Source organism: Tauraco erythrolophus, chromosome 6 (assembly GCF_009769465.1).
Source record: "Tauraco erythrolophus isolate bTauEry1 chromosome 6, bTauEry1.pri, whole genome shotgun sequence".
Taxonomy (NCBI): Eukaryota; Metazoa; Chordata; class Aves; order Musophagiformes; family Musophagidae; genus Tauraco; species Tauraco erythrolophus.
This window is the reverse complement of record NC_141470.1, coordinates 59,950,226-59,962,656: the sequence shown is the minus strand read 5'-3', so window position 1 is coordinate 59,962,656 and position 12,431 is coordinate 59,950,226. Positions and strand designations below refer to the sequence as shown.

Sequence of the window (12,431 nt, the reverse complement as noted above, 5' to 3'; positions counted from 1 at the left end):
GAAGCAAAGCAGGAGGTTTGGAAAATATTTGACAGATTTCAATAGCTGAATTCCAATCTCTTGCCTTTTGCACAAAGTTATCAAGAAGATGGTATCAAGACTACTGTCATGAAAAGCTTGCGCCAAACTAAGTTAAGCAGAAATTCCCAAGGTTGCGCTGGTGGAAAGAATGGCTCTGAAGAAAAAAAATTGTATGACGTGAAAGGTATGACTGGGCGTGTGCTGATAAGTGTTCAGTGTCCTGTACTCATATCTTTGACTTCACTTTCTGTGAAATAAAGCTCAAGACCTGCATAACATTAACAAATGAAACGTGAGATATTAAGAAATGACTCCCCTTAAGCCTCTAGTTCAGCAGTGCTGTGCCAGTGATGTCAGCTTGCACCCTCCTAATGCCTTTGGTAGCCTTGTTCTGCTTAAATTCCTCCCCTTTGTTTACTGGAAGCCCTTATGACTGCAGGTGATGGGACCTGTTTTTTTTTTTTTTCAGCAATGGCAGGAGGTGCAGAGCAACAGTTAGTGGTGGCCTGAGAAGAGCCGGAAGCCACTGTCCTTCACTGACTTGGGCAAAAAGTTGCTGAGGTTGCCGCAGCCTGACAGCAGGAGATGGTGCTCAGCTGGCGATGCCAGGAGGGCCGGGCAGGTGAGAGCCATATCTCCCTGTAAAAGAAGGGAGGGCTGTTGCCGTCACACCAGCCTTAATGTGCTCAGGCTCCCTCCTTGTCCTCTGCAATGCTGGCCCAGCAGAGTCACCACCCCACAGCAAGTCTGTCACCTTCCTCCCATCGTCTACCTGAGTCACATAAAAGTGCAGGAGCAAAAGAGACGAATGAAACAAAGAAAGGCAGGGCCATGTGGACAATAAACAGTTTATTACCAATATGAACACAGATACTGTGATGCACTGACGTACCATTTTTTTTTATATTGTGATAACTCTGAGACAAAGAACTTATTGGCTGACAACTAACATGTCTCTGTTTCTTCTGGTGATGCCACAATACATTTCTGTTGGCAAAGGATCTTCATTTACATTGCAGACTACTAGTAAAATTACTTTGAATTCATCTATCAAAAGCAAATGGTTCACATGTGTTCTTATCTACTACTAAAAAGAAAGGTAATACATTTAAATAAGCAAATACAAAATACAAAAAAGGCTGACAAATCCAATGTGCAGTGTCAGATGAAATCTAAAAAATCCAGAAATTTAAAATTTAATATTCTTTAGATTAAGACTTTTAAAATGAAGCGAATCCAAGGCAGCAGCAAGCTTCAAAGTGTGCTGAGTCTGCTAATAAAAAGGGTATAAGAACAAAGACAGTGCCGGTGTCCTCTCTCACCATCTTGCATGACCTTGGTACACTTAGAAATGATCCGATCTTCCTAGCATTCTTAGTACCGTCCAAATGCTTTGCAATCATTATGTTGTACTGATTCTACTCAACTCCTGCCGTATGGCTAGAAAACCAAACCAAAAAGTTAATGCACAACGTTACACCCAGTGTGATGGAAAGCGCTAAGTATAGAGGTTGCAGAAAGTACACGCTGATAAAGGATGAGCGGAGGGCAAAAGGATGAGTAAGGGTAAGCAGTCAGCTGTTTGCTTGCAAACTGCAGTACTGGCTTAAGAAGTTGCGGCTGTGATTTACGTGAATGCCTTATTTTGCACTGGAATGAACTAGGGAGGCTCTGAGGGCCAAGCTGCTGGGACGGTAGCGTATGGGCGAGGGTCTCCTCAACTGCAAACTGCTCCAAGGTTTTATGAGCACATGGGTCTAGGGCAAGGGGACAGGGAATGGATTTTAGCTGGTTTACAGTCTCCTCTTTTTCCCCTCCTGTGTGAATCTAAGATGGGGAGTGCAGGGCATGGACATGCATCTTCATGTGCCCTGATGTGGGCTTCATGTAGGTGTTTTGCTGTGTATTTCAATAATGGCCCTGAAAAATACATTTAGTCATATATTGCAGAGCAATTATAAAAAGGTACTGATACATTTAGTGCAGGTGTTGTGTTTTTGATGAATTATAAAAATACGTGGCTATTCAGAAAGTGGTAATTGAGTGAAGGTCTGAAATAGCTCTTCAAGCACAAGAAGCCTACAGAAGATGCTCAGGGAGGATTTTCAGTTTGGTACCTTTGTCCCCTCCTCAGCCTAGACCTCTGTGGCCGGCCAGTTACAAGCGATTTCACGCTCCCTGATTGTGATAAACTGACATGCCATGGGCTACAGGCGGGCCCTTTCTCACTCTCTCACCTGTGAGAAACACTGGCCAGTGAATTTCTCACAGGTTGGGACTGAAAGTGCTAGTCAACAGCATAAAAATAAAGGACGTAAACACAATGTCACGATCAGAGCTTATATAAGGCAGATGCTTGTTCTTCAAATGTGTATATAAATCAGAGCTGCTCAAAGAAGTCTGAAAACACCAGGGGACTCCCTGCAGTTCCTATCGTCTTGTCTGTGGGAAATTAGTCATAAAGATGAGAAAAATAATAATTTTTCTCTTTCTTACCATCAATTATCTCCTCTTTCACTTTGTGTAACTCTCTTACAACTTCCTCCAATATTTCCTGATGAGACAAAACACAAGTCAGCTGCTCAGAATTTCCTTCTAACTGGTGGAAGAAAATGCAAGTTTAACACGGTTGTGCTTGTCCCCCGCCTCCGCTGATGATCAGAGCCTAGCGCTACTAACAGCTACATCTGCACTCCCAGGCCAAGGACGCAGAAGATGCTGGGCATATTTATTTGCATGTTTCTGTACAGACATCCTGATCAAATAGTAGTGAGATTGTGCTCTCTCACTGCTCACCAGCTAGCCCTCCTCTAAGCACCTAGTTATAGAGGAAATCAGAAGACTGAACAGCTGGTTTGCTTGTACAGCGCATGCATGGGGGAAAATGGGTAGCTCGTCAAATCTCTTAAGTGCAAAAGACCTTTTCACTCACCTGTTTCATTCGATCAAAATCTAAGGCATCCATAGCCATGTCATTGCTGCTGCTCACTGGCTTCATCCTTGAGAAGTGGAAGAAGAGGATAAAAAAGCCAGTCAGTTGCTTGCAATGCTGACCAGGCTACACCCACCTGAGGGTGTGGATGAAATCCACCCCACAGCAAGAGCATCCGTTTTCCAGCGCTGGACCAGAGGCTCCCTCTTGTGCTGCTCAAGAGCGTTTGGCAGCCGGAGAGCAACACTGCTCCAGTTTGCACAACCTGACCCTCAGAGATGCTGCTTTCTCCTATTCCAGACATACTGGAGAGAGTGCAAAGACTGCACTGAAACTTAATCCACTCTTTGTTTTTTTTTGTGGTTGGGAGTCTCAATGATTTCCGACTAGAAAATGCTGGGATGTCTTCAGGGGATAAAGCCTGTTTAACAATGTATTTTATTACAGCATTTGCAATTTGCAAGCTAGATGTCTGGTTTTCACTCACAGTCCGTTTTCTGTACAGTAACCCTGTCTTGGCTACCTACACTTTAATCAGGTCCTAAAGTAATAGTAGAATATGGGTTAGAAAAATATGATAGTGAAAATAATAACCCAGTAATCCTTTTCTTGGAAGGCCTGACTGAGTCAAGTGGAGCTTGTTGATAGCACTGTGTAGCACAGGAACTTTTTCTCGACCCAGAAACAAAACCAATTTGCCCTTAATGGCTAGCACACTTGAGTGTTATTGATCTTCCAGGATGGTATGAGTCAGTGGGCTGAACTCTGATAACGGCTGATAAAATAAACTGAGCAAGCAGAAGTGGCTTGACTTTGTCTTCTAATCAGTAACTCTAGAACATTTCAAAAATTAACCTTGCTATATAATTCGTAGAAAAGGCTTCAGATAACTTTGCCGTCATCTTTGGGCCCAACCTGGCAGCTGGTGGAGGTTCTGCCGCTGCTGAGGATACGCTTGGTCTTGCAACCCTTTCTTGGGAGAATCTTAACATATCTCCTACCATCTCACTGCTGAACTGAGAGTGAAGATAGATGCAAATGCCATCAAATGGAACAGGAACAGAAGCAGGTCACCGCTGAGAGCTTTTGAAACCTGCCCCGCTTCCCCCACAGAAGTCATTCAAGCAAGGAAGGACTGAGCACTACTCCAGGTGTTAAACTAAGAAAGGAATTTTTCCCAATCAGCTCCTCTTCCTCCCAGGACGGAATAGCATTATAGAAGATAGTTGGTGAAAGCTGGATGGCTGCTTTAAATAGCCTACATTTCATTCCCATTTGCAAGGAGAAGGAATGGTCTTTCTATATCTATTGGAAACTCCTACATATTTCCTAGAACCAATGTGTCTCATTTGTTTTAGGAGAGCTGGAGAGACTACATTTTGCTCTGGTAACACTGGTGCATCCCTCTGAATGTTTGGGCAAGGCATGTTCCAGCATCTTTAACACGGCAGCAAGTACATGCAGATAGTTGCCATTGGCAACTTTCTCTCTGCAGACTATCAGCACTGTTGTACACGTAACTGTAAAATAAGGGACATGTCTTTGCAGTAAATGCTAAACATATGCAAGCCTGTGTTCCACCTCCTTATTCAGCTTATCCATCCATCTCAGTGTCCAGTACTTCAGTAACATTAGGTGGTCCTGGACCAGCACTGGAAGGAAGCATGTCTTTAGCTGTCCAACATCAAACTTTATCTCGATCTCTGTGGGTAAGAACATGGGTGGTGATACTGCTTGGCTGTTCTGACTGACAGGACTTCTGGAGTCCTACTTTAGGCTTCTTGGCTTTTGATCCCTGTCAGCTTTTGTACCTCCTATTTCCGAATGTGTTGTCTGTGGCTGGGCCTTTTTGCAGCTTGATGTTATTACACCAAACTTTGCTCTCCTTTCTCATGCACCCACTGCAGCTACACAGATGGAGGAATAACTTCCCTTCTCCCAGTTGCAGGATCTTCAGATAATTTCTGCCTTTGCTTTTGAATTTCTGCAGAGGTTGAACTATAAAAACTTCTCCTACTGGCAGGATCATCCTGAACCTGCTGTAAAAAGATGCTCGAAAACCTGCCTGCCACGTGGCACAGTGCGCTGCCAAGCCCGTGCTTCTGATTCATGAGCACAGACACTTCCAGTGCTTGCTTAAGTATAATTAATGTATGTGATGCCTGGGCCCACCTAAGCAGGGGCCTGTTTCCATGGAACAAGCCTTTGACACGACACACTCTACCTTCACGCTTTGTGTGGTGACAGGAAAAGCAGATTGTAATAGAATGAGTAAAAGACACGGCAGAAGATGAACATTAGTGCTGAATGATGGGATTAGCCAAAGGACAAGCCAAGACAGTTAAGAAGCCAGGCTGTTAACCAGTACCTAGAAGACACGTGGGATTGTGTGGGGCTCTTAGCTTCATAGCTCTTCACCACTGATGGATTTCTACAGCAATGGAATGAAATGAGACATGAGTTGTACACATGCCATGGTGACAGCATGACCATCCTGACTGCTAGCCAGCCACAGGGACACCTCGCGCAGCTCACCTGGAAAGTAATGAAGATACAGGCTTTTCAACAGAATTGCTCCTTTCCCATGGCTTCTTCCCAGAGTCTGGAAAACAAAAATGAAAAGTTACTGTTTATTATTTTTTCTCTAACAATAGAAAACGCCTGAAGTTGATTGTTTGATACAGCTGCTTTCATTCAGTGAGGATGAGTGACTCAGAAAGATCCATCAAAGCAGGAGTGCTGAATGAGCGTGGCTGCCTACACTAGAGAGAAAGCATTGGCAAAAATCTGTTTAGTGATCCCTTTAATTAGAGACCGGATAGTTAAACAATACTAAAAAGACACGGAACTGGAACACTAGGAGGAAAAGCGCAAATCACTTCTATTAAGAAATACAGGATAATTGCTGTAAGGCTTATTTTATTCAGTACCATACTTATTTATATTTTAAATTAAAAAGTCTTAGTTTTTTTTGTCTGCATAATTGGCAGAAAACGTGGGCGTATCTAAAAAAAGGCAGTGAGACCCTCACTATGCAAATCTCCACAGAAAATTTACTTAATCTTGTCTACATTTCTAACTCACAGAACATTTCCAAAAGCTGCACTACGTAACTCTTCTGACTGAAAACACCTAACTATCATCCCAATCTCCTCCTATGCAAATAGTCTAAAATAAAGTGAACTGTTTCAGAGATTTAAATAACACACAACTTTATACACAAGGGTTTGCTCCTCTGTGAGGTCCTAAAAAGCTCTTTAAAAGAATTATGGACACTCCCAGGAAATCTCTTGATCTCGTACCTCATTTACGTGCACCCTTTTGCTGGCTTCTTCCCCTTCCCTTGCAAAACATGCAAATCATGGCTTTGTTCCAAAAGGAAGCTGGAATGGTTAAATACTTATTCCCTTGGGAGAGATTTCTTTTAGCATGTATGAAAGCCAAGGCTGATGCAAGGATGAATCTGACTGGCTTGCAGCTTATCTACTCAGATACAGGTATTTCAACTCATCATAGGAAAAACATATTTTGGAGGCTCCTTAATTTCTAAACCAGGACAGCTACACTACCAGAAGTTAAATAATACAGCTTTTTCTCTTAGAAGATTCAGGTGCATGATGTTGAAGATGCAGATCCTCAGCTACGCGTCTGGACCTCTTTAACTACATTGGCTGTATTGTCATTCTCTCAGCTGTGAAGCATATACAATCACCATTTCTTCCTGAAACAATAAGTATTTGGGAATTTTTCTGTTAGTTACTGCTGCTGCACGCAGAAGTAGGACAATGAACCCAGAATCTAGAGACAGTGGAGAAGAATAGCTAAAGAGCAACTACAACACTAATAGTTTGATTTAATACCTGATGAGTTTTGCTGCTGCTGGGCGGGACCGCGTGTACTGGGTGAAGGAGAGGTGCTAGCATCATCCTAGGAAGAGAAAAACAGGACATTACTTAATTCTGGAGATGAAGCGCTGAGTCCTCTTCTACTCTGGAGACCAGCTGCAGCACAGGTCATTCAAAAGCAAGTTTCCTCCAAGCATGTCCAACAGGCATTGCTGCCAAGGTGTGGGCTCAAGTCCATTCAAACTTTAACCTTTCTCTCCCTTTAGCATGAGAAAATATGTATTTTTTTTTTTTTGTCAACATGGACACTTTTTCATGATTCCACTGACTCACTCTCATCCCTGTATACCAAACCAGGCTGAATTACCACTGAAAAGTGCTGGCTGCTGTTGTCTAAATACAAACCATCCAATTATCAAATTTAGAAACTCTCTGTGGTATGGAAACTGAGCCACCTGAAGGAACAGTAGGTCAGATCCCAGCCTTTTAGCCCAGGACAGCCAATGGTATCAGTGAGTGCAGTCCAGGTACTAACAGAATGTAACTAAATCAATCAATCGCCTCCTAAATAAAAGATTAAACACTACATCACAGATTTGGACTCTTTTTTTTCTGGGATTTGTGTGTGACAGATCATAAAACGTTAACCCATATATCTGACGTCAATATTATTTAGGAGTCCTCAAAACACACTCAGACAAAGCATTAACTGCATTATAAAACAGAATTGCCCCCAGTTTGACAGAAGATACCCCCACCACAAAGTGAACTCAAGATACACACTAAACCAATGTTCTCTAAAACACCTTTCTAAAAGTTTGGTGCTATCAAAAAGTTTGATTTGGGATATAAAATATAAGCTCCAAGGAGAGAGAAGAAGGCAGAAAGAGCAGAGGCTGAATAGTTAGAAGCTAAATGGTGCCTTTCATCTCTGAGTGTGTGGTTCAAAACAAGCTTTGGGGCAAGATTAAGAGCAATGGTTGCACAGCAGCATCAGAGGTTCAAAAGGCAAATTCCATGCTTGAAGCATCCCTCGAGGAACATGCAAAAAATAGCTGCTTTTCTCCTTAAACACTGCAAGTGCTTATTCCCGCTCGTGCTACAAACCTTTCAGACTGGGGGAGACCTACATTTTCTGAATGGTGTTCCTGCTAAGCAGCTGGTACCTTGTCTTCAGAGGGAATATCTCTGTACAGGTGATACGGGCACACATGACGCTTAATGAACTTGCAGCCATGGCAGAGAATCTTCACAACGGTACAGGTTAGCAATAGGAATGCTGTATGAGCAGCTGCCCAGAAAAGCACCAAATGGGAAGGGACACAGCATAAATCCTAGCCTCTCTAGAAACTGGAAAGATCTCCCATGCTCACCGGTTCAACAGGAAAAAGAAGTGTTTTATCTGCATGTTGAACTCAAAACTGCTGCACCAAGATCAGTGTAAACACTGCGTCAAATCAAAACTCTTGTTTATTTGCTGTTGTGGACAACATACAGACAGAACAGTTAAAACAGGAATGAATCAAAGTTCCCTGAAGTTGTCCAAATTCTATCTTGTTTTAGTGTAAGCATCATGAACACATATTTTAACTTACGAATTGTCTAATGGTTAATACACTGTTTCCCATTCACTCCCCCAGAGACATGTTTTATGTGCACTCTGAAGTCCAAAGTGATGCGATTTTTGCTTCGCATGGAGGATGGCAATCTAAACTTACACCACATGGCTGATGATCCACTTCAGCTTAGCACTTTTAAAATAAGAAACGTGAACGTGATCTCATGACTTACCAGAAGGTTCAATGCATCTTCTCAAGGGGCAAGAATCTACTGTACGCTTCAACGCTTGGATCAGACCATGAGAAAGCACCTATTAGCCTGGTTTGAGCAATACCTCACCTATGAATAAGGCTGCAGTTCTTGTTTATAGCGTGCTGTTCCCAGGAAAGGTGGAAGCAGTCACATTTAGCTTTTGGCTGAATGTGCAAATCCATTCCTGGATCAGCACTGCTTGTCACTGCCTGCCACACGCAGTGAATGAGCACAGGACTTTGGTTCCCAAGGCAGCACATCAACATATTTGCAAGAGCACAACAGTGAGGAGTCTTTCACTTACGTTTTGGCTTTCCTCTTCCTTTTTGTCAGCTGGCTTGTCTGACTGCGATGCTGCTTTCCTCCTTTGCAAAGGAACATGAGATAGGACACACAGTCAACCCTCTAGAAACACATCCTCCATGTGGGAAGGCTGATTCAGGCTCTGGTGGGAGTTATTATTTACTTAGTTCATCCTAGGGAACGCGACAAAGGCTGGATGTGTTCAGCTGTGTAGGATCGGGGTGGAGGTGAGGAATCCAGACCTTGGTGATATGACTCAGGAAGAGGGGCAATATTATGAGGTGGTGTTTAACAGAGGAACACAGGGTGCGGAGCATAAGGAAATGTGTTGAAGCGGAGGAAGGAAGCACAGCTGGGTATGAAACTAGGTGAGAAAGGGATGGCTTCTTTCTAGGGCTCAGAAAGTGGCGGCTCCTGTGTCCTCCACAGCAGGAACAACCCAAACCCTCACAGGGCTTTCTGAGGACCAACCCAGCCGCCCCAGGTGGCCACTGCAGTGATGACACTGTTCTCAACCAGCTCCAATATCATTTTTCCACCTGTCCTATATCCCCCCATTCCTGTTCCCAGACAGAAAAATGGCTGTGGCAGTGCTCCCATGTGATGGGAAGACAGAAAAGCCCTTCAACCAAGGTCCATCCTCACTGGGAAAGATCAGGCACCATTTTTGCTCAGCCAAGACCCCTGCTCCCTCCAGGGTGGGAAAGCTCAGGCTGGAGACCAGGAGTCCGGAAACGAGTGCACAAGCCTGGTTTTTCAGTGCCTTTGGTGAGTGATGGGAGATTATTGCTGTCTCAAATCCAATTCAAGGGCAGCAGAGCTCCTGAGCCATGTAGTCCCAGGACTGGCAGTGTTGGTGGTGCCTACAGAAGCTGAGTGAGGACCTCAGGCCCTCACTCTGTCCTGCTTCCCAAGGAGAGGCAAAACTCTCCGAGAGGCAAGTGGCAAAGAGCTGCAATCCACCCACTGGAGCAATTGCACATGAGAGTAAACAAAGATGTTGTTTGTTTATCTTTGAAGAATGCACGGTAAAACTTCTTGGGTGTTAGCCACACTGGCTGAAGGAAAGAAAACCAAATTCTTTATTTTCAAGCCCTATTTATGGTCCCAACAGTACTCAAACATGCCAGCTACTGATTGTCTAGACATCCAATTTCCCATTTTAGACAATTAGGGGAACTGCAGCTCTAGTCTCCACATGCATTTTGGTTGTGATGATCCTTATCCTTATCCATCTGTGAACACTGCCCTTAGCAGATGTGCTTTAAAACACCAATATGACCAGTTTTTCATTTAGTCTTGCTTCTGAAGTGGAAAAAATTAATCTCAAAGTAAAAATAAAAACCCCAAGTGGCACTTAGAAAGGCTTCAAAACACTGCCACGAGTTTGACAAAGGGTTTTTTCATATCACTGGCAAAAGAAAAGCCTCACTGGATACACAAATTGGAGGATTTGATGTAAATTTGACAAAAAGCCCAGAGGAGTAAAACATATGCATGTGTTTGTAGGACACAGTGCTCTGTGAGAATTATTTCCAGATATTCAAATGCACTAATAATTTTATTAGACCAGTAATATTTTTTATAGCCTTTCTCTAATATTTACTTGATTCTTCTGAGGAAAAGAGGTTATAATGATTATAAACCTGAGCGAGGGAAATATTTCCCAGAGCGAGAGACCAGTGTTAGATTTATGTCCTGCAACAAAATTAACTGGGCTAGAAATGATAGCAGTTTGTGAGATAGTTCATTGTTTTGCTTGCACTTCAGTCCTGAAGCAAAAGGCTGCTCTCAAGGGGGCCACTAAATCTCGAGCGCGGTATTTTATACCACCTGAGCTCTCACAAGCATTTTCCTCCATTACTTACCCAGCATTAGACACATTCCCTGTTTCTGAGCATGTAGTTTTCTGCTCAGAAAAGGGCCCTTGAGATCCCATGCTCATCACTCAGTGATTTCTGTATTGAACATGCTCAGTTTAAAAAACATCTTTTTTACCTCCTGGCTGCCAGCTTGGTAAGAGCAACCTGAAACACAGCACCAGGTTCTTCCTTTCCCTACGTCATCACACATAGGCGGGAACTGTTTTTATACTAGACAACATTATTTAAAAACTCCATTGCTGTGCACTATACAACTGTTACCTACTCTTCATTATTTTACTTATCCTTTTCTTTCGCTATTCATAAGTTAAAAAAAATAGAGCTAAAAATAAAACATCTAACATTAGGAACTTGGGAGTCTGACAGAACATTACTGATGGAATCAGGGGGAAAAGAGAAAGAAAAAGTAATTGGAATAATTGAGTGCCTTTTAACAGCTGGTAGCTTGATATGTCACAGCTCACTTTAGTGGAGAATAACTTGGCTAGCCTGTCTGAAAAACACTGAGAATCAATTCACCTGCCAAGATGTTGTTCTTTGATTGCACTTCTGTTTATATTTTTGGGCCCAACATCCTCAATGTGCAGCATAAAGAATGATTTGTCTAAGTTCCTTTCGTAGGTTACTCTTTCTGAAAACAGTAACTTTGAAATAGATCTGGTAAAACAGCAAAAGCCCAGAGGAAATATTTATCACCATCTTTGAAGGCTGCCACACTGCAGGATTTGCTACAGCAGCTGAACTCTGCTAGGCATCATTGCTACCACGCCTACACTTTCACATTAAAGGCCAGGCAGTGCTGGCGAGTAACATCTATGCAGGACCTGTCAAATTGCAAAGAAGCACCCAAGTGACCCATTGCTAACCAAAAATGACAGCACCTTGTTCCACAATTTGCTGCAGAGCTCATGCTAGTGCTTACTTGAAGTTTAAGTACCAACCTTTTTGCCAGTAATTTATTCATTTCTTCCATTAGTCCTCCTCCACCTCCTCCGCTACTTGTTCGATTGGCATCGCTCTTAGAGACCCCACTGGGGCTGGACCCTCCTGAACCATCTTCTGGCTTAAGACAGAAATCAACATTGGAATTAATGAAAAGTTTCATTTACAAGCACACTTTTAATTATTAGTTTTCCTAATTATTAGGAACAGCAATCACAATCACAGCCCAAAACCAGAAACAGGATGTGTTCTGCCTTGGGAAGAAGACCCACATGGACAGGAACAGTCTGGGTGAGGCAAATATATGGGCAAATGATGAAAAAACCCACAGTGCTGTTTGTTCATGATTATGTTTATGCATGGTTTTGCAACCCTTACCCAAGTGGAAACCTATGGATGTGAGGCCTCAACAGTCTACACTGGTTTTTGTGAGCGTGGTGCAGTTTTAACCACTTACAATGACTCAAAATACTAACAGATAGTACAATGATGGTCTTTGCAGAAGTAATGAAATCCTGGCAACATGAGAACTTGCAGCCATTTGCTAATTATCATTTTCTGAAGAGCAGAAATTCTACCGGACATTTCCTGCTCAGCTTTGTTTGCACTAGAAACTCACATTTAAAGTTCACCTAATGGTCAGCTGAAGCATGTTTCATCATGTTTCACGCTGGATTGGCAGACCATTGCACC

At 42.9% G+C, this 12,431-nt stretch overlaps 1 protein-coding gene across 1 annotated transcript in view; it reads right to left on the bottom strand.

The window, feature by feature from the left end:
- Positions 1–894: 894 nt before the first annotated feature.
- The window catches only part of EVL (Enah/Vasp-like), a 90,389-nt gene continuing 78,852 nt past the window's right edge, over positions 895–12,431 (bottom strand). Inside the window, exons 7-14 of the mRNA XM_086613495.1 lie at positions 11,738–11,859; positions 8,915–8,975; positions 6,814–6,880; positions 5,489–5,555; positions 5,322–5,384; positions 2,954–3,020; positions 2,518–2,575; positions 895–1,461 (exon numbers count right to left, since the gene is read on the bottom strand). Coding sequence (XP_086469621.1) covers positions 1,424–1,461; positions 2,518–2,575; positions 2,954–3,020; positions 5,322–5,384; positions 5,489–5,555; positions 6,814–6,880; positions 8,915–8,975; positions 11,738–11,859 — 543 coding nt within the window. The 3' untranslated portion in view covers positions 895–1,423. The remainder of the gene's footprint in view (positions 1,462–2,517; positions 2,576–2,953; positions 3,021–5,321; positions 5,385–5,488; positions 5,556–6,813; positions 6,881–8,914; positions 8,976–11,737; positions 11,860–12,431) is intronic.